Here is a 21,212-nt window from a genome sequence, read left to right as displayed (position 1 = left end):
TGTCCGACCCACATTTGTTGTTTTCAGCAGAATCGTTGCTCCAGTGACAATGTCTCCCCTGTTATGTTTGGGGCGGCTGGGCTATTTCATTGACCAATGATTTTGAAATCCACTAATCGATTATATTACAGATTTTCCACCATTATTTTTCTTTCTCTACAATTTCTCTGTTGGCTATTTGTTCTGTTTTCTTCAGGTCATATTTCTTTTTATCTTCAGAATCAGGAATTTAGAAATAAACCCAGAGCAAACAGGAACAGAAGTAGGCTTTTCGGCCCCTAGAGTTTGCTCTCACTATTTAATAAGATTATGGCTGATACAGCATTCCTTGCATCCACTTTCCCTGCAGCTTCCCTGTAACATTTTATTTCTCTCCTGATCGAGAATCCATCTATCTCAGCCTTAAATATACACAAGGACTCTGCCCCCCACGGCTCTACGTGGCAAGGAGTTCTAAAGACAATTGTCATAGAAGAAATTCCTCCTCATCTCAGTCCTAAATTGGCACCATTTTTTCTCAGACTGTTCATCAGATCACTTCCAAAATCAACATTATCATTTGTACTTGTTTCTCCTGATGCCTCTCCCCTTTCCCCAGATGTGCTTTGGTTTAATTCTCACAATTGCTGTGATGTTTTTGTTTTGTTTTTATGCAATTCGAAGCCAACTCCCTGGAACATTAGTCTGGAAGGTCTGCATAACTAGTCCAATTACAAGCGAGGAGCAGGAGAGTCGGCGTTTCGGGCAAAAGCCCTTCATCAGGAATGAGGCTACGTTCCTAATGAAGGACTTTTGCCCGAAACGTTGATTTTTCCCGCTCCTCGGATGCTGCCTGACCTGCTGTGCTTTTCCAGCACCACGCTCTCGACTCCGATCTCCAGCATCTGCAGTCCTCGCTTTCGCCTAGTCCGATGCTATTACGACGGAAACCCCCTTTATTCCCCTAGCCTTTGAATCCAGTAATATGAAGTTAATTGAATTTAAATTTTCCAGCTGTCTTGTTGACATTCGAACTCGGAAGCATTAGTGCAGGCCTCTGAATGATGCTGTGCTGTGCCATAAGCACCAGGCCATAGTCTCCTCTTACATTTCTGCCGCCTCACATCCTATCATTTGGACACATTACAAAACCATTTGCCATTGTCACCCCCCTCCGCAGTTCTTCTCTGCTGCCTGAGGGCTGCCTCTTTCAGCGTGCATCTCTCTCCCAGTCACCCGCTTGTGGTATCATCAACAAACAAGAAAGGCTTTCTTTCTCTAATCATATTCCAATTGTGTTCTGTTCGCTTAATAATTTGACTGTACACTTCAAAGAATGTCGTTGTGTTTTAATAACAGACTTTACACTGTATTTATGTGATCTAACAGTCCTCTTCCAAACCGAACAGCTCATCATCTGACTTCCCACTAGTAGCAGCACAGCTCTCATCTCTATTTTTAAACATAAAAGCATGTTTCCGAAAGGATTAGGAATGCACAGGATTGGGAAAGTGCATTCCAGCTGATCTGACTGGCTCCACACTTCAGTGGCAGAATGTCCAGTCGACAGTCGATACTAGCCGCTGTTAGCCTGCTAACCAGATGCTTGTTTCCATCCGTCCTGTCATTACTGATGCATGTGGCTGCTGACCTCGGCTCTTGAGGCTGAGGGGTCAGTGCTGTCCACTCAGTCCGGCCTGGCAGAGCTCCTGTTCAGTGGAGCAGGGAAACAGCAGAGACTGCAATCACAAACCACACCCCTGGCACCAGACATTCCCTTGGTGTTCTTTGATGGAACGTGAGCAAAGCCAGCCTTCGTTGACCATCCCTAGTTGCCCTTGGGAAGGTCAACTGCCTTCTTCAACGGCTGCAGTCCACCTGCTGTGGGTGGACCCACAATGCTATTGGGGAGGGAATTCCAGGAGTTTGTCCCAACCGCAGAGAAGGAATGGAGATGTTTTTTCAAGTCAGGATGGTGCGGGGCTCAGAGGGGAATTTGTAAGTGGTGGGGTGTTCCCGTGTACCTGCTACCCTTGTCCTTCTACACGGTAATGATCATGAATTTCGATGGTTCAACCTAGCCTTGGTGAATTCCTGCAGCGTACTGTATCGATAGTGCACACTGCTGCTACTGAGACTTGGTGGTCGATGGAATGAATATTGGAATTTGGGTACGGGGTTCCAGTCACTGTCCTGGACAGTGACAACATGGTTAACAACAGTTTCCATCACACAGCTGATGATTGAGAGTAGACTGATATTGTCAGTAATTGTCCAGAGGTTGGATTTGTCCTGTTTCTCTCGGGTGGGCCTGGTTTTCCATCTTGTTGGGTAGGTGCAAGTGTTGTAACTGTACTGGAACAGCTTGGCTAGGGGAATGGCAGGTTCTGGTGCACAAGTCTTCAATACTATTGCTGGAATGTTGTCAGGGCTCATAGGCTCCAATCATTTCTTGAGATCATATGGAGTGAGTCATGTTGGCTGGAGACTTGGATCTGTGATGCCAGGGAGCATTGGAGGAGACCAAGACTTAGCACATCAGGCTGGAGATGCTTAGAAATGTGTTAGTGAGCTCCTACATCATTGAGGATGCTGATATTTGTGAAGCTTCTTCAGTTACTTAGTTATAGATTGGCCGTTGCCATTTGTCACTATAACTGTTCAGACTGCAGGCTGTGATGCATTGGTCGTGGAATCACCTGTGTCACTGCTGTGTAGCTGGGATGGTCTCCCAGTGAACTGGAGCCCCCACAGGAAAGGATGGCTGACTCCTTTCTCAAGTTACCAAGGCGGAGACTTCCTCTTGAAGGATGATGCACAGAGTCTCCAGTTCGGCCTCCAGCAACGTTGCAGTTTGGACATGGGAAATAAAGTGAGCTTGCTTTTTTTTGTCTTCGAGGGGCAGCGCACCTTTGGGTAATGCAGTGTTTGGGTAGTGGGAGTGTAACAAGACCAAGGTAGTATTCTGATGAGGCCTAGATGAGGCCCAGAACCTCCTTCTCCTCCAGCACTACCTGCTCACCTCCAATATGTGCCACATTTACATCAGTGGCTTTGGGCTCTGTTCTAGTTCAGGATGAGCACATGTATTCCAAGCTAACATGCCCCGATATATAAAATTCTTACAGGGCTGGACAGACTGGATGAAGGAACGATGTTTTCCCCTGGCTTTTTTATTGGAGGGATGGGGCCACAGTGTATAGAACAAGGACTCACGGTCTCAGGGTGTGTGGTGGGCCACTTCAGACTGAGATGAGGAAGATCATCACTCAGTAAAGCTGTGGAATTCTCTACCACAGAAGCTGCGGAGGTCAAGTCTCTGAATAAAATGGAGCAAGAAGTGGAAAAGATTTTGAGAGGCTAAAGGTGTCGAGGGCTATGGGGAGAGAGTGGCAATGTAGTTCTTAGGATCAGCCATGAACTTGAATGTCAGAGATGGTTTGATGGGCTGAATGGCCTACTCAGTGCCGATTTTCGATGTGGCCGGATTAATTTAAATGTGAGTTGTTGTTGTAAATGCTCATTTAACTATGTTGATATAGTAAGCTGTTCGAGAGCAGCCTACAATCGTCCTGTAGGTTAATCACATAGCACTGTAGCTGCTCCTGCAGTTAGTCTCATTACCTGCAAGTGAGAGAACTGGGAACATCAGAAGGCCATCCCTAAGACCCTGATGGGGAGTGACTGCATGACAGCAGGATTGCAGTAACGTTTGATCTGGATTTCCTCCTACCCCACAGCATAATAATCTACTGGCACCAGCGTTGGAAGCTCAGACAATGAGAATGAAGGCTGAAGGAATGAAAGGAGTTTTGCCACCAGCAGGAGTTTGTGCCTCGAAAGGTGTGGTTTAGAATGGCAGTGCTGGGGGCAAGGGGTATGCACAAAATGGAACGACCTAATAACCCTTGGTGTGCTTCAACTCTGTGTCTGGGTGCATCCAGGTGGATTTTGAAGATTTCAGGAATAGGTACAAGAGTGGGAAGTTCTGTTGTTCATCTGGGCAAATTCGCATTTAAAGGTATATTGTCAAAAACTGACTATTTCTCATGTCTGCTCCCACAACAATAACACACTGTACAAGTAATTCCTGAGTGTGAAATGCTTTCATCTTTGTGGGATCCCAAGGGGGTGAGAAGCGCAGTTTGAATCAAAGAGTGCTTTCCGAATTTGAGCTTGCGCCATCTAGTTCTAGTTGCTAGTTTGTTTAATTTAGTTTAATTTGAAACCTTACTGATGACGCGCTATAGCACTAACGTGCTTCAGTGTGGTATTGTCTTAACCACTAACTTTAAGCTTCCTCCTATTAGTGATACCTCATACGGTGTGTGCTAAAATACTGAGAGTCACTTGACTGGTTTGTGGGAGGGCTCTGCTGAGTTGATGGTTGTGAAGCTGGGATCAAAATCTGTACAGTCTTTTTGTGTTGTAACCATTCTGTGTATGCGTCTGTTTTACAGCTGATGAGAAATAATCCAATCATTTTTTTTCAGCAAAATACAACGCTGACTGCGAGCTAGTATGTGTTCTTTCTCCTTTCTCTCTCTCTCTCTGCTGGGCAGGAAATGATTTGTGGCCATTGGAGAATGTCAGTGCAGGTTGCCAGCAATCTGTAGCTTTGCATTTCTAGTCCATTAATAAAATGTCTCAGAATTGCTGAGGTAACACTTTGGCTTTTAATGCCCAGATTTCCTTAGATATTCATGATGCAGTAGTGTAAGCGATCAATGGATAATCTAGTTCACCCTCATCATATCACAGTTAACCCTCGCATGCCTCAATCACCTCTATGCATCGAGGGATTCAAGGTTGTTTTCTCAAGCATGTGAGGCTTTGCTGAAGTACGGCTCTACTCTTAAAATATTACCCAGAGATTGTGAAGAAATACAAATGGTTTTTATTTTGATTTGAAATGAAAGCTGAACAAGGTGACTGGATTAATACCACAAAACCATACTTCCAAATACATTCACTCGTTTAAAGATCTGATTTATAATTGACATATCTTGTTAGTTATTTCACAGGTCTGAAATTCAGCAATTTCCTGTTGAGTTTTATCTCTAATGTAACTGAATTTTGAATCTGTTACCTAATTTGATCAATCGACAGGAAATAATTATTTTGAAAAATAAAGATGCTGAAAAGAGTATTTGCCTTGCAGAAGTAATAATGCTGTTACATGCTGAAAGATAGATGGTCTTCTGTGTACTACCTGCTGCTAAACACTGCAATTTTGGTTATTTTGTGTATGACAGCCCTGTTAAATGCCAGAGTATAGATTACTTCGTACATTGTACAGTACTGTAACAAAGTAGAATATAGATTACCTTGTGTGTATTACAGTGTGGTTGCATACTGGATTACAAATTATCTTATGCAGTGATCACTCCTACCAAAGTTGCTTGGACAGATGTACCATATTAAGTAAAGAATCACACAACACCAGATGTAACTTTTAACTTTGTCCACCCCATTCCAGCACTGGCACCTCCACAGCATGGTATCCACGGTAGGTAGACCAGTGAAGAGGAGGTCACGTTGGTCCTACCTTTTATCAGTTCTCTCACCATCTGCCACAGGCCCAGTCGAGCAGGTATGTCAGTCAGACCAGCTCAGTCAATACTTGCGATACAAGTCACCCTTCATTGCAGACAATGAAATCTCACTCCCAGAGTGCTTTCAGTATCCTTTCCAACCTCAGTGCCTCATCTAATTAGTGCTCAACATGGAGGAGTCCTGAGGTGGGGTACTTTACAGATTCCAGCATGTAACAGCACTGTAATACACATTGGATAATCCACATTCCAGTGTGTAACAGCACTGTAATACACATTGGATAATCCACATTCCAGTGTGTAACAGCACTGTAATACACATTGGATAATCCACATTCCAGTGTATGACAGCCCTGTAATACACATTGGATAATCTACATTCCAGCATGTAACAGCACTGTAATACACATTGGATAATCTACATTCCAGTGTGTAACAACACTGTAATACACATTGGATAATCTACATTCCAGTATGTAACAGCACTGTAATACACATTAGATATTCCACATTCCAGTGTGTAAAAGCACTGACACACGCTTTGGATAATCTACATTCCACGCTGCTGTCTATCAGAGTGGCCTGATATTCCTGTCACCAGAGTGATAAAAACATTGAATTCCAAGATTTCAGATGTATTGCTCTAGATTGATGTTAAAAATGCAAAAAGACTTTCTAAGTTACCTTTTAAGGAGTTAAAACATTGTCAGTGTTTTATGGAAGTGATCTTTTTTCTTACATTTAAAGGACCTTTTGTCTCTATATTTTCCTTGTCTCCCCGGTAAGCCCCTCCACCCTTTAATGCCGTTTTGGATTTGGTTTTCGAACCACATTCTCACTGCTGTGTTCTTGATTACTTTTCTCTGTCACAATGTGTCTTAATGTAAGTATGTGTAGAATCAAGCTTTCAGTTTAACATAGTAAAGCTCAAATCAACGCAGACACGAGTTCATATTGAAAGGTGGATAATGTGCACTGGGTTACAGTATCTCTGATAGGGTTGTGACTGATCTCAGTCCAGTATCAGTAAGTACAATCAAAGGAAATAGAAGGTGCAGGAAAACTTGCTGGTCTTCCAGAATAAGGATTGTCCCTGACCAAGTGTTACAGACTGGCATATTCCAAAGTCCAGGACTACTTGCTAAGGGACATACTAAAAGTCCGGGCAGCTCCCCCCAAGGCACAGTCGGGAAAGACCACTATCTGAGGAGTTAATGCCAGAATATAATGGGGGTCTGTTCAGTTATCGGACCTTTAAGTAAATATAGAAGGCTGGAGTTATAAAGAAAGGCTGGGTAGGTTAGGACTTTTTTCATGGAGCATAGGAGATTAAGAGGCGACCTGATAGAGTTTATAAAATCATGGGAGGTAAAGATAGAGTTAATATCTTTTCCCTGGGGTGGGAGATTTCAAGACCAGGGAGCACATTTTTAAGATGAGAGGAGAGAGATTTTAAAAAAGACATGAGGACAATTTTTTTGCACAGAGGGTGGTTTGCATGCAAAATGAACTTCCTGTTGAAGTGGTCGGTATGGGTACAATTACAAAGTTTAAAAGGTATTTGGATAAGCAAATGAAAAGGAAAGGTTTGGAGGGACATGGGCCAGGAGCAGGCAGGTGGGACTAGATTAGTTTGGGATTATGTTCAACACGGACTGGTTGGACAGAAGGGTCTGTTTCCCTGCTATTTGACCCTGAGCCGATAAAGAAAAGCTTTGGGTTTGTTGGAACTATTGAGAAAGTCAAACTCTATAATATTGGGTTATTTCTCCATATGCAAAGACTAGAACCGAACTGCTTTAGTGACTGTGTGTATGTAAAGATTTTTTATGAATGAAGTATACTTTTGAAATAAAAGAAATGCAATTCACCCTCCACATGTTTTCTTTTCAGTCTACCTGTGTTGAATAATACTATTCCAACTAACGCTAACAAGTGCAAATGACCAGAAGTGATCACAATCTCAGATTTGTACTCTTTCAGATTGGAAACCAAATGTTTAGTTCCATAAATCCATTGGCAATTATCAAATTTCAGTGCCACTGACTGTAATATGTATGTAGCAAAAGTCAAAACTGTCAACACTTGGATGGATTGTAACCGTCTTCATTTGGTGTTTTTTTAGGTGTTTGGATAATGGGCTGTGTGCAATGCAAGGACAAAGAGACAACAAAAGCAGCCGTGGATGACAGGGCTGGTTCCATCCCTCAGAATCCAGGCTATCGTTATGGGCCTGACCCTTCTCCTCAGCATTATCCCAACTTTGGCGTCACGGGGATTCCGAATTATAACAGCTTCCACGGGACAAGTGGACAAACATTGACCGTCTTTGGTGGAGTACATTCTTCCTCTCACACAGGAACATTGCGTACCCGAGGTGGAGGAAGCTTAACTGGTAGGGAGAACACCTGATGTCTTATCCGTTACCATTGTTTCCTGAGGGTCCCATGCATTAAAGAGCCCTTGTACCAAAACAAAACTCTTTTCCCCTCTCTGGAGAAAGGTGTGAACTGGTGAACAGCAAGATTTGATTACAGTGCTGCAGCCACTGTCTTGTTAATGACTTACTGTTAATGCTGTGAAAGTACTCTAACAGAACACCATGAAATTCTTTCCTACATTTGAAGGCACTATATAAATCCAGCTTCTCATGCTACTAGAACAATAAGTTTGTAAGACTTATCCATCTAGTTAAACTAGGATAAAATGAAATTATAAAGCGATATACTCACTTGAGACAGGTTGTCCCATTGGGAAGGAGATGCAAGGTAGTTTCGCCATTAAACACAGATAGCTGCAGTTCATCCCCAAATTACAGCAACATGTTATGAATGTCAGCTTTTATAACCAGTTACATTTCAAATTGTCGATTTGGTTTCAAGATGGAGTGGAGTTGGAAATTTAGAGGACAGTTAATGGACATTTCTTACTGGATACATGTTGCCATGGGGATGAGCTTTGAGAAGACAAGTCTCGATGGCAATCTGTTGTATTATGGGCTTACAGGATTTTCAAAAGTTTTACTGAACTTGATAGAAAAGAATCAGTCAGCAAGACTCGAAGAAAAGAGAGCGGCAGCCAGTCTTTACTGTTCACCATGCAGAATGAAGGGCGGGGGAGAGAGTTCATGCTGAGATTGAAGAGACTCCGTTCATGAGGATTTAATGAAGAGGGGACATTTGCCTAACTTTGGTTGGAAGGCAGCATCTCCAGGGTGACCACCATCATAAAGGTGTATTCAGGGATCAGAAGTTAACCAGCTGGAAAAGCAAGCAAGTCATTGGGAATGATTTGAACATGGAATGACATGTCCACTGAAGGGAGAAGGTGAAATATAATCATGGAGAAGTTTTGCCTTTTAAGTGTTAGACAGTGGATAGCCTGGACAGTTTAAATTATTAGTAATTGCCTAGAATATGGTTAAGACAGTGCCACTTTTACATTGCTTATTCCACTAAAAGTCTTGAAACTTGAAATTTTACTGTGTGATCCATTCAGTCACTGGAAATTCAAACATCTTTCCAAATACCATTGAGTGTGTCACAGTGAAGGCTATAGACAGTGAGAACACAGGTCCCCTGGAGCTGATGGGATGCGTCCGGGGATATTAAAGGAGGTTGTTACAAAGCTGGTGGATTCTGTGGTGGTAATCTTCCAGGAATTCTTCAATTCTGGAAAAGTCCCATTGGATTGGTAAACTGGCAACGTGACATCTTTATTTGAAAAGGGGGAGAAGCAAAAAAACACAAGTAACTATAGGCTAGTTATTTTAACATTTGTCATTGGGAAAATATTCAAATCTGTTGTAAAGGATGTAATAGCAGAGCATTTAAAAATACATAATATGATCAAGCAGAGTCAGTGTGATTGCATGAAGGGGAAATCGTGCCTGATAAATGTATTTGAATTCTTTTGAGGAGGTCAGGAACAGGAGGAAGCAATGAATGTAATATGTTTGAATTTTTAAGAAGGCATTCAATAAGGTACTGCACTTTAACTACTTAGCAGGATAAGAGCCCATGACGTTGGAGGTAGGTTATTAGTAGAGATAGAGAATTGGCTAATTAATAGAAGACAGAGTGGGATAAAAGAGGCTTTTAACAAGGTTAAGCAAAAGAGCAAAAACTTGGCCGATAGAATAACGTGGAATCCTTATGTTAATCTCAGCCTGGTATCGGCTGGAGCAAGCTGCAGAGTTCTCCCGCTGTCTGCGCCTCCTACCCTGCTCAGTCAAGGAGATCACGATGTGCACTTGTGGTTCATTGTTCTTTCAATGTTAGGAAAGAGAAAGCGGAAGCTCATCTTGCAACACAAAAATCAAAGATAAATTTGCAAAACTGTCTGCAGGATCCAATGAAATCCTGGGTGTCAGTCGAATTTGTCTTTCGCCTGGCCTAGAGGTGTACTGCACTCAGTAAAACACCTAAAAGCTGCTTAAATGATCTCCCTGGGTATGTGATGGAGGAAGATGGCAGAGGTTGAGGGAGAGATGGGTGTAAATGCCTCTGCAGGACATTACCCCGTGAACATTTCTGTCACAACACAGTGCTCTATTGACAGCTTCATTATCAGACTCCGTGATGGCCTGGCCCTGGGTAAAAGTTTTCAAGACTATAGGCTGCTCTCTCACACGAGGGAGAGACAACTGGTGGTGAGTTCACCCTGGGGGTCACCACACCTCGGGTGAAGGGTAAGGCTGGGAAGGTTGGACTTTCATGGTTAAACTCAGCCGATGGTGGAACTGAACCTGTGCTGTTGGTGTCACTCTGCAGTATCAGGCAGCCATCCAGCCAGATGAGGTAACTAACTGCCCGCTCCCAGCTGGGCTAACCGGCCTGCGTAAGGAGATGCTGAGCACTGCAGAAGAAGCTGTGATGTTTTGGGAGTCCTGTGAGCCATGATCCTGATGCTAATGGGTGTCCCTTTTGTTTCCTGTCTCCAGTTGGGGTAACCTTGTTTGTGGCCCTGTATGACTATGAAGCCAGAACGGACGATGATCTCAGCTTCAGGAAGGGCGAAAAGTTCCAAATTCTTAATAACACGTAAGTACCGAGAAAGAGAAAAAGGCCAATATGATAAAGACCATTGCTTTTGAGAAATGTTACCTCTTTATATCCAATGTTGAGTCCTCTGTAGAGTTTAGATGAACACCACAAGTGACTTTGTGTGATCCTCATCTATTACCGCCGAGAGCACTATTACCCATCAGTCAGCAAGCCAGTTGTCTCATTGGTTGGCTTGCATTTGGTGTATTGTATTTTTTTTAAAGTAAAGCATTAAAAGGAATCATTAATGCCAGCTGTCACCATGGTAACGGCTGTTTAATCTGACTTGTGGAGTAAAGGAATTTATATGTGGAGCACTCTGCCACTTGGAAGCTGACACATTTAAAGGGAAGTCTTGACACAAAGTTAAGGGAGCAGGGAGTAGAGGGCTGGGGTGGCAGGAAGGTTCAGGGAATTATTAGAGTGGCAAGAGGTCTATGTGAAATATTCAGGCATGCATTGACGAGTTGGGCTGAAGGGCCTGGTTTTAAGTTGTGGATTCAATGTGTTACTGTGCATCATAGCCGTGAATGCCACCCCCCCTGTAGTTTTACCAGTCCTCCCCAATGCAGCTGTATGACCACATTCAGGACGGCAGAGTTTGAGATTACAGGAGGATACTGCAGTCGTAAACAAACAACATGTTCAAGGGAGAAAGTGAGGACTGCAGATGCTGGAGATCAGAGCTTAAAAATGTGTTGCTGGAAAAGCACAGCAGGTCAGGCAGCATCAAAGGAGCAGGAGAATTGACATTTCAGGCATAAGCCCTTCTTCAGGAATTCTGAAGAAGGGCTTATGCCCAAAAAATTGATTCTCCTGCTCCTTTGAAGCTGCTTGACCTGCTGGGCTTTTCCAGCAACACATTATTAAGCTAAAACATGTTCAAGGGGCTGAGACAAGTTTGATCCTTTCCATGACCGAATAGCCGAATATTGCAGATGCTGATGATCCAAAAGCAGAACGGAAAATTCTGGAAACCATCAGCTGGATAACCAACATCTGTGTATTCAACAGCCGACCACTCACCCTGAAGAAAGGTTCGTGCCCCAGATATGTGTATTTATCAACAGATACTGCCTCACCGTTTGGAAGATAATAGGATGTAATCCTGGAAATGGGGAAGGGAAATCTGGCTTATGAGGAAAGAGGGTTTAATTGTACAGCTCTTTGATAGAGCTGGTATGGGCACAATGGGCTGTTTTCTCAGCCTTAGTATGCAAATCCATCTTCTGTAGCTCATTTTTCTCTGCGTTCTCAAGCTGTATATCCTTTCATCGAGCACTCAATATTGAACAGCAACTTATTTTTCTTTATAAGAGAAATCATGAAACTTGTTCCTGTGGATGAGTGAGCTGCTTTTCTTCACCGGCTACAATATATCCCATCCACTTAACAAGAAACAAGAGCATTAGGTACTTCCACAGCAGACAGTGCATTAACTGAGATGTTTTAATAAATCTGTATAACACCTTAAAGTAAGACCACACTTGGACCACTTTTTAGGTTCCACATGATGTGAAGGATGTTAAGGCATTAGAGAGGGCACAGAATAAATCCATTATAATACTGTCTGGTGTAAGGAAACAGGAACACAAGAACTATTTGGAAAATTCAGGGCTGTTTTCAATACAGCAGAAGAGATGATGGCTAACTTGATATCATGTCTGAAGTTGGCCCAAGTAGACAGAAGCAGATTGTTTGCAGTGATTGAAGTCTAAGACGAGCGGATGTTAATATCTGATTAAATGCAGGAGGTTTAGAGGAAAGAGAAACAGAACAAAGAACAATACAGCACAGGAACAGGCCCTTCAGCCTTCCATGCCTGTGCTGACACATTTTGCTCTTTTGTACTAAAACTGCCTTCACTCGCAGGATCCCTATCCCTCTATTCCCTTCCTATTCATCCAAGTGTCTGCTTCTGCCAGCTCCTCTGCCAACGAGTTCCAGGCACTCACCACCCTATTGTGTGAAAAATTTACCTCGCTCATCTCTTTTAAACTTCCTCGCCCCCGCATCTTGAACCTGTGTCCCATGGTAATTGACCCCACCACCCTGGGAAAAAGCCTTGTACTTTTCACTCTATTCATGCCATTCACAATTTTATAAACCTCTGTCAAGTGATCCTTCAATTTCCTGCAATCTGGTCTTTCCAACTTTTCTTCATAGCTAAAATGCCCCAGACCAGGCTAAATCCTGGTAAATCTTTTCTGTACCATCTCCAAAGCACCCACATCCTTCTGGTAGTGTGGTGACCAGAACTGTACGCAATATTCCTAGTGAGGCCTAACTAAAGTTCTATAAAGCTACAGCATAACTTGACTGTCCTTGTACTCAGTGCCCCTTCCAGTGAAGGCAAGCACTCCATAGAACGTTTTTACTGCATTATCCACCTACGCTGGCACTTTCAGTGATCTGTGGACCTGCACACCCAGATCCCTCTGCATAACAAAACTCCTAAGGGTTCTGACATTCACTGCATAAATTCCACCTGTACTTGACCTTCCAAAATGCATCACCTCACATTTGTCTGGATTTTTACTCAGAGGGCTGTGAGCTCTGGAGAAGCAAGTGATTATAGCCACAGTCAGCCAGCATCCCAGAGTACACGAGAGAAGGGATCTCAGGCAAAAGAAGGACTTGCCCAGTTAATACAGATATGAAGAGGAATTTTTTCTCTCAAAGGGTGGTGAATCAGTGGAATTCTTTACTATCGAGAGCTGTTGAAGCTGAGTGCGTTCAAGACTGAGCTGGACAGATTTCTGATCAGTAAGGGAATTGAGGGTTTTGGGGGAAAGGCAGGAAAGTGGAATTGGGGGGTTATCACATCAGCTATGAATGATGGAGCAGACTTGATGGGCGAAATGGCCGACTTCTGCCTGTGTCTTGTAGTCTTAAGATAAACAAAGCGATTTGAGGACAGAACCAAGTGCATTAGATGGTAAGTGCAGGTTTTATTGGACAGCCTGCATGGGTTAAACAGGTAGCCCCCATTTGAGGTACACCCTTTTTGGCACGTTTGTAGCGTCATCAACTGAATAGCGTACCCTCCATTTTTTTTTTGTTTTAGTGCAGGTGTCAAGGAGTGAATTGTGATTGCACGCGCTCCGTCTGCACCCCGCCCCCCCCCCCCCCCCCCCCCCCCCCCCCCCCCCGATCCTCTCCCTCCCTCCCTGTCGCTGGGAGCGAGGACTGGGGAGAGAGGAGCTTGGAGAAGGATGGCGAGCTGGAGGGAATGAGCCAGAGCGAATGCGCGAGGCCGGGAGTGAGGGGACCAGGAGAGGGTAATGAGGAGGGTTCAAAATGGAAGACCAGATGGAGAGAATAGGTTGAAAATTACATTTTTAACTTCAAAATTACAGGATAGGAAATGACCCCCACTCCCCCCACAATGACATTGCTGCTTATGGAAAAGTGACTTTCATTACCCATGCTGTTTTTTTTTGCAGAAACATATGATACAGTTAATAATGAGGAATATTTTCAAATTCACTTGTGGTTATTGGTCCTTGACAGTGAATGGCAAACGTGAAGCTATCGTAAAGGGCTGACACTCGTCCTGGTGATTTAGAATTTGAGAATTGATCCAAATATCAAACCAGGTCAGAAGGAATTATTCCCAGGATCACTGGGAACTAACTACAACCGAATGTTGCCAGTGAAGACAGAACCTCCCTCCTGTGTGAAGCAGCTGCTGGGAGCAGCTTCTCCCCTCCCTGTTGATGTCATTCCCAGTTGCCTTTGTGCTATGCAGTCAGTGTGACACTGAGATTTACATGGTTATCCAAAGCAATACACTAAACACAGACTGTGTGTTTTATTAATCTACAGGACGGGTCTCTGTGGGACGAGCAGTCTGCCTCTGCCAGCCCTGCCTTTACTGACAGAGTTCAGACCCAGTTTAGCACTGGTGGCTTTAACAGTTCCCTCTGTGCCCACACTGAGACAAAAGCTGTTTTCACCAGCCCCCTTCTCCCCACTGCCCTTCAAAAACTAAAAGACCTGTTGGATGGCGTTCCCCCCGGTGGGTCATAGCTGAGAAAGCAGACCTGTCCAAACCCTTCCCTCCGTTCAAAAACTACAGGACACCAAAGAGCCAAGCAGCACCTTAAAGAAGAAAAATACTGTTTTCCCTCCTTTCAGTGTAAAAGGTCACAATCATGAATAACGCGTGGGTAAAAATATCTGTCTGGATCAGGCTTCCCGTTCCCTCTGTCTGACTCCAGCCCTCTTTCCAAGTTCACTCTTTGCTATGTATTTGGGGAACTCTGACCTTTGCTCTCTAACCTCAAACGATCTGTCCTTGGCAAAGGTCTCATCTCCAAACCCACCATCCTGCCATGAATTCGAGTTTGGTCTGACCATGACCCTTTTGTCACCTCAAGCTCCACGAACAGGGTCCAGGCATCTTTCTCCTTTACTGTGAGATTTTTATCCAATTCCTTGAGCCTTTCTCTCCATCTCCCCTCCCTCTGGCATCTTACTCTATCCAGATTGTTCCATTGAGAAATGTTAGCATCACCTGTACTGTCTCAGTTTCCCTGTTCCCTGCATTCATTCAAATGTACAATCCACTCACCTTCCAGCCCTCTGATCTCTCAGCCAATCCAAACCCTTGTCTTAAAACCAGCTGTCAAAGGAGTATAGCGACTGCACACCAACCTCCACTCCAGCAGAGTTCAAATGTCAACTCTCTGACACTTCCTACTACCTTCCTCTCTGCACCACGATCCTATCTCTGCAGCACTCCCCAAAGCCTGTCTACCATCTACAAGACCCAAGTCAGGAGTGTGATGGAATACTCCCCATTTCCCTGGATAGATGCAGCTCCAAACACACAGTAAGGAAGGGTGGCACCATCCAGGAAAAACCAGCCCACTTGATTGGCACCACCCCACTACCTCCTCCATCACCAGCAGGAGCAGTAGTGTGGACTATCTATGAGTTGCACTGCAGAAATTCACCGAGGCTCCTTACCCACTGCCTTCTAAACCCACCAACACTCCAACTAGAAAGATGAGTAACAGATGCGTGGAAACACCAGCACCTACAAGTTACCTTCCGAGCCATTCACCATCCTGCCTTGGAAATATATCATTGTTCCTTCACTTCACATCATGGGTCTACCGTCACCAAATGGTCTGCAGTGACTCAACAAGGCAAGCTCACACTCTGCCTCTATTCCTGATGGCGAGCTTTAGCCCAAAACGTCGATTTTCCTGCTCCTCGGCTGCTGCCTGAACTGCTGTGCTTTTCCTGCACAACTCTAATCTAGAATCACCACCACCTTCTCAAGGGTAACTAGGGACAGCCAGTGACTCCCATGTCTCATGAATGAAGTATTTTAAAGCTGCAGGCTGAGAGGTTTGTAGCTCCACCAGTACTGAAGCCTGATTCCTGGATGGGATTTATGGAGCTCAGAGCAAGCATTGAACATAATCCCTTTCTATTCTGTGCATCTCTTTGATGTCAGATGCTGAGTCACATCGCACAGCAGAGACAGAGAGTATGGCAGCAGACCTCCTTCAATTTCAGTCACCTAAAAATGTTGCAATTATGTCAAATGTTTCAGACATGAATTGATGTAGACCTTGTTTGTGAACATTTAGTGGGAGCTGACAGCTTTTCAAATCACAACCTTCCCAGTCAGAATCAAAGTATTCAGTAACCCCCTTGTACTGCTTGGAAGGAGTCTGTTAATGATGCTTTGAAAGAAGCAGAACTTTTCACTGAGATAGACATCGGGATGAATGGGTGTGGCTTGGGACAGCCTGCCTACCCATGCGCAGAGCCGTCCAGCCAGTTACCCCAGGCTGTGTACTACTGTACAGTCCTCCCAGCTCACACCAAGGCCAGTTACCCCAGGCTGTGTACCACTGCACAGTGCCCCCAGCTCACACCAAGGCCAGTTACCCCAGGCTGTGTACCACTGCACAGTGCCCCCAGCTCACACCAAGGCCAGCTACCCCAAGCTGTGTACCACTGCACAGTGCCCCCAGCTCACACCAAGGCCAGCTACCCCAAGCTGTGTACCACTACACATTCTCCCCCGGTCACACCAAGGCCAGTTACCCGAGGCTGTGTACCACTGCACACTGTCCCCAGCTCACACCAAGGCTAGTTACCCCAGGCTGTGTACTACTGCACACTGCCCCCAGCTCACACCAAGGTCAGTTACCCGAGGCTGTGTACCACTGCACAGTCCTCCCAGCTCACACCAAGGCCAGTTACCCCAGGCTGTGTACCACTGCACACTGCCCCCAGCTCACACCAAGGTCAGTTACCCGAGGCTGTGTACCACTGCACAGTCCTCCCAGCTCACACCAAGGCCAGTTACCCCAGGCTATGTACCACTGCACACTGCCCCCAACTCACACCAAGGCCAGTTACCCCAGGCTGTGTACCACTGCACACTGCCCCCAGCTCACACCAAGGTCAGTTACCCGAGGCTGTGTACCACTGCACAGTCCTCCCAGCTCACACCAAGGCCAGTTACCCCAGGCTGTGTACCACTGCACACTGCCTCCAACTCACACCAAGGCCAGTTACCCCAGGCTGTGTACCACTGCACACTGCCCCCAACTCACACCAAGGCCAGTTACCCCAGGCTGTGTACCACTGCACAGTCCTCCCAGCTCACACCAAGGCCAGTTACCCCAGGCTGTGTACCACTGCACACTGTCCCCAGCTCACACCAAGGCCAGCTACCGCAGGCTGTGTACCACTGCACAGTGCTCCCAGCTCACACCAAGGCCAGTTACCCCAGGCTGTGTACCACTGCACACTGCTCCCACCTCACACCAAGGCCAGTTACCCCAGGCTGTGTACCACTCCACACTGCTCCCACCTCACACCAAGGCCAGTTATCCCAGGCTGTGTACCACTGCACACTGTCCCCCGGGCACACCAAGGCCAGTTACCCCAGGCTGTGTACCACTGCACACTCTCCCCGGTCACACCAAGGCCAGTTACCCCAGGCTGTGTACCACTGCACACTCTCCCCCGGTCACACCAAGGCCAGTTCAGGCTCCTGTGCATGTGGCTGAGAGCTTAATAAGAACCCCACACGCCATGCTCATGCACACGCACGTGCTCACACATGCGCACACGTTCACTTGCACGTACTCATGCTTACACTCACGCACGTTTTCACGCGCGCGCGCACACACACACACTCTATCATTCTATCTCTCACTCACACTCTCACACACACTCTCTCTAACTCTCACTCACACATGTTTTCATGCACTCACACACTTACACTCTATAATTCTATCTCTTTCTCACACATACACACACAGTCTCTGTCTCTCTCTCTCACACACACACACAGACACACACAGACACACACACTCACAGATGTATACACACCCACTCTCTTTCTCTCTCACACACCCTCTTTCTCTCACAGAACAGAGATAGAACACGCACGCACACATACACCCACTTTCTCCCATCCCTCTTGTGCTTCTGCTCTCTCTTATTTCTCTGACCTCGCGTAGCCTCATGTATGTTGCAGTCCCCTCGCTGTCTCCCCTCCTCCTCTCCCCTTGTCCATGCTGTGCCCTCATGCTCTCCCCTTGTTCTCACTGTCACTTTGCTCTCTATTGCGAGCCATCTGATCATAAATGATTGAGGCACAAGGCATGGCTGAAAATACTGTCCAGCAACGGCAGAGCTGGGAGCTTTTCTGCAGCAATGGGCCAGATGTGAATCAATTCAGCAGATCAATCATTAAATGTTTAAATCGCGAAGAGGACTTTGATCTCAGTTGAATAATATTGAAGGGAGAAATAGATGAGATTAAAGGCGCATAAAGCAAACAAGCAAGAGCAATTTGATGGAGGAATAAATTGAATGGGCTGCTTAAAAGGAGGGGAAATATTTTAGTTAAGTTGGGAATAAGCTCAGCTGAAAAATGGGAATGTGATCGTGTTTTAATATTCATACTGCAACTAACCTGATGGAGAAGTGCAATTTACAATTTATTTCTGTGGATGTGTGGATAACTCCAGTTTGGAGTGGGAGCAGTAAAATGTTCCCATGTCGGATAACTATCATTATGATATTTGTTTTTGCAGGTAGACAAAGGATTAAAATGCAATCCGTTTGATCCATATCCCTGCTGTCTTAGGAAGCCCAGTGCTGGTAATGAACTGGTCTAAATAAAACAGCATGGGTTACTTTAATTGGCTGTTCCTCAAATAAACCAGAGAATCAGACAGTGTTACTATGTTATTTTAGTCTCGCTGTTCTGGCCGTGTTTAAATCGGGTACCACATTCCCCCATTACATGTCCTCAAGTGGATGCTGTATATAAATGCAGGTTGCCATGTATTTACCAGGCTCTTTTTCCACCCACACGATCAAAGTGTTGCTGTTCAGAATGTCTTCTCCACCCACTTCAGTTCATTCTGAGAACATTCTGGCAGGTCCATCGTGAAAAGCATTGTTTATAAGGTTTTTTTGGTCTCCTTCTCTATTTTTCAAAATTCTGCGATCCATCACACACATCCCCTCTCCTGTGTGAGTGATTCTGGAACAGCTCATCATGCTGTTCACTGAGTCAGCAGCTTGCCACAGGTTTCTACAGTAAAAGCTCCAGAACGTTGTGACAGTGTGGTAGATCACCGGTAGTCACAGAATCACACAAGTAACAGCACAGGAGGAGGCTATTCCATCTGTCATGTTTGTATCAGCTCTCAAATGAGCAGCTCCTGCAACGGGCTCCCCATGTTGGCCTCCTCCTATAGGAACCTCCCGGCCGGGCACAGCGGCCCCCTCCCATAGGGATCTCCCAGCCTGACACAGCGGCCCCCTCCCATAGGAACCTCCCAGCCTGACACAGCAGCCCCTCCCATAGGGATCTCCCGGCCGGGCACAGCGGCCCCCTCCCATAGGGACCTCCCGGCCTGGCACAGCGGCCCCCTCCCATAGGGACCTCCCGGCCTGGCACAGCGGCCCCCTCCCATAGGGACCTCCCAGCCTGGCACAGCGGCCCCCTCCCATAGGGATCTCCCGGCCGGGCACAGCGGCCCCCTCCCATAGGGACTTCCCAACCTGACACAGCAACCCCCTCCCTTAGGAACCTTCCAGCCTGGCACAGCGGCCCCCTCCCATCGGAACCTTCCAGTCTGGCATAGCAGCCCCCTCCCATAGGAACCTCCCAGCTTGGCACAGCGGCCCCCTCCCATAGGGAGCTCCCAGCCTGGCACAGCGGTCTCCACCCAGTGTGACGTGTCACCAGTGTGGTGTGGATCCTAGGCCCTGTGCAGACTCGAGGCTAAGTGCGACCCTGGCCTGCTGTACTGAACTGTTTACTCTAATGTTGGACATTTTATTTCTGTATTGCTAAATCTTGTAACTAAAGAAACTGTGCTTAGCTACTTATATATCTAAGTTGGCACTGTAATTGGTGAAGTATAAACTTTTCACTGTACCCATTGAGAAAATGTGACAATAAACACTATTCATGACTTGGTGCCAACCTCCTACCTTTCTCCCCCATCCCTGCAAATTGTTTCTATTTAAATAACCATCCATGCCTTCCTGAATGCCTCGATTGATCCACTCTATTTCTTGGCTGTGCATTTCAGACCCTAACTACTCGCTGTGTGAAACAGTTTTTTTTGTGTTACCTCGCACTTTTTTTTCTTTTGAAAGTCACTTTAATCTGCGCCGTCCAGCTCCCAGTCCTTTTCCGAGCAGGGAACAACCTCTCTCTATCTCCTCTGTCCAGCTACCTCTGCCTTTGAGAACCTCAATCTCGGCTGAACACGGACTTTCGAAGGCAGCGTCTCGTCACGGCGAGCCTAGATTTGATGCCCAAGACTGATAGATACACGGCACGGTTTCATTTTCCTCAATTCGTGCTGTGCTCAAAGAGAGAACTGTCAGAAGTTCTGTCGTTGCGATCAATGATCGCTTTGTTGACTTCTTCATGCGTTTGAAAGGGACCATCTGATGTTGTGAAACTTGTGTCTTTTTACAGAGAGGGAGACTGGTGGGAGGCCCGATCCTTACAGTCAGGAGGTACTGGCTACATTCCCAGCAATTACGTGGCTCCAGTTGACTCCATCCAGGCAGAGGAGTAAGTATGAAATGATTTGCATCTCAACGATTGGTTAATTAATGTTCTCCGGGAGCAACGATTAATCCCCAGGATACCGTGTGACCAATAAGGGCAGAGACATCTGCAGGGCAAACCAATTCCCGGGAAGGCGGGATTGATTTATGAAGAGACTCCCGCTCCTGTTTGCTATGTTTCGATGGGGTTTTAGATTAGATTAGACTTACAGTGTGGAAACAGGCCCTTCGCCCCAACAAGTCCACACCGACCCGCCGAAGCGCAACCCACCCATACCCCTACATATTACCCCTTACCTAACACTACGGGCAATTTAGCATGGCCAATTCACCTGACCCGCACATCTTTGGACTGTGGGAGGAAACCGGAGCACCCGGAGGAAACCCACGCAGACACGGGGAGAACGTGCAAACTCCACACAGTCAGTCACCTGAGTCGGGAATTGAACCCGGGTCTACAGGCGCTGTGAGGCAGCAGTGCTAACCACTGTGCCACCGTGCCGCCCACTAAAATTTTTTAGAAAGGAGTTGGGATTGCTGGACCTCACAT

The 21,212-nt window shown here is 45.8% G+C and overlaps 1 protein-coding gene across 5 annotated transcripts in view; it reads left to right on the top strand.

Annotated features, from left to right (window-relative positions):
* LOC132830850 (tyrosine-protein kinase Fyn) overlaps positions 1-21,212 on the top strand; it is a 280,910-nt gene that overhangs the window by 193,729 nt on the left and 65,969 nt on the right. For all 5 annotated transcript variants that reach the window (XM_060848760.1, XM_060848734.1, XM_060848769.1 and 2 more), the window contains 3 exons: positions 7,660-7,929; positions 10,477-10,576; positions 20,568-20,666. In XM_060848760.1, coding sequence (XP_060704743.1) covers positions 7,671-7,929; positions 10,477-10,576; positions 20,568-20,666 — 458 coding nt within the window. In that variant the 5' untranslated portion in view covers positions 7,660-7,670. The remainder of the gene's footprint in view (positions 1-7,659; positions 7,930-10,476; positions 10,577-20,567; positions 20,667-21,212) is intronic.

The sequence above is a fragment of the Hemiscyllium ocellatum genome, chromosome 3 (genome assembly GCF_020745735.1).
Source record: "Hemiscyllium ocellatum isolate sHemOce1 chromosome 3, sHemOce1.pat.X.cur, whole genome shotgun sequence".
Lineage (NCBI taxonomy): Eukaryota > Metazoa > Chordata > Chondrichthyes > Orectolobiformes > Hemiscylliidae > Hemiscyllium > Hemiscyllium ocellatum.
Note: the sequence above shows the minus strand (reverse complement) of the source record. Positions and strands in the feature narration are given on the sequence as shown.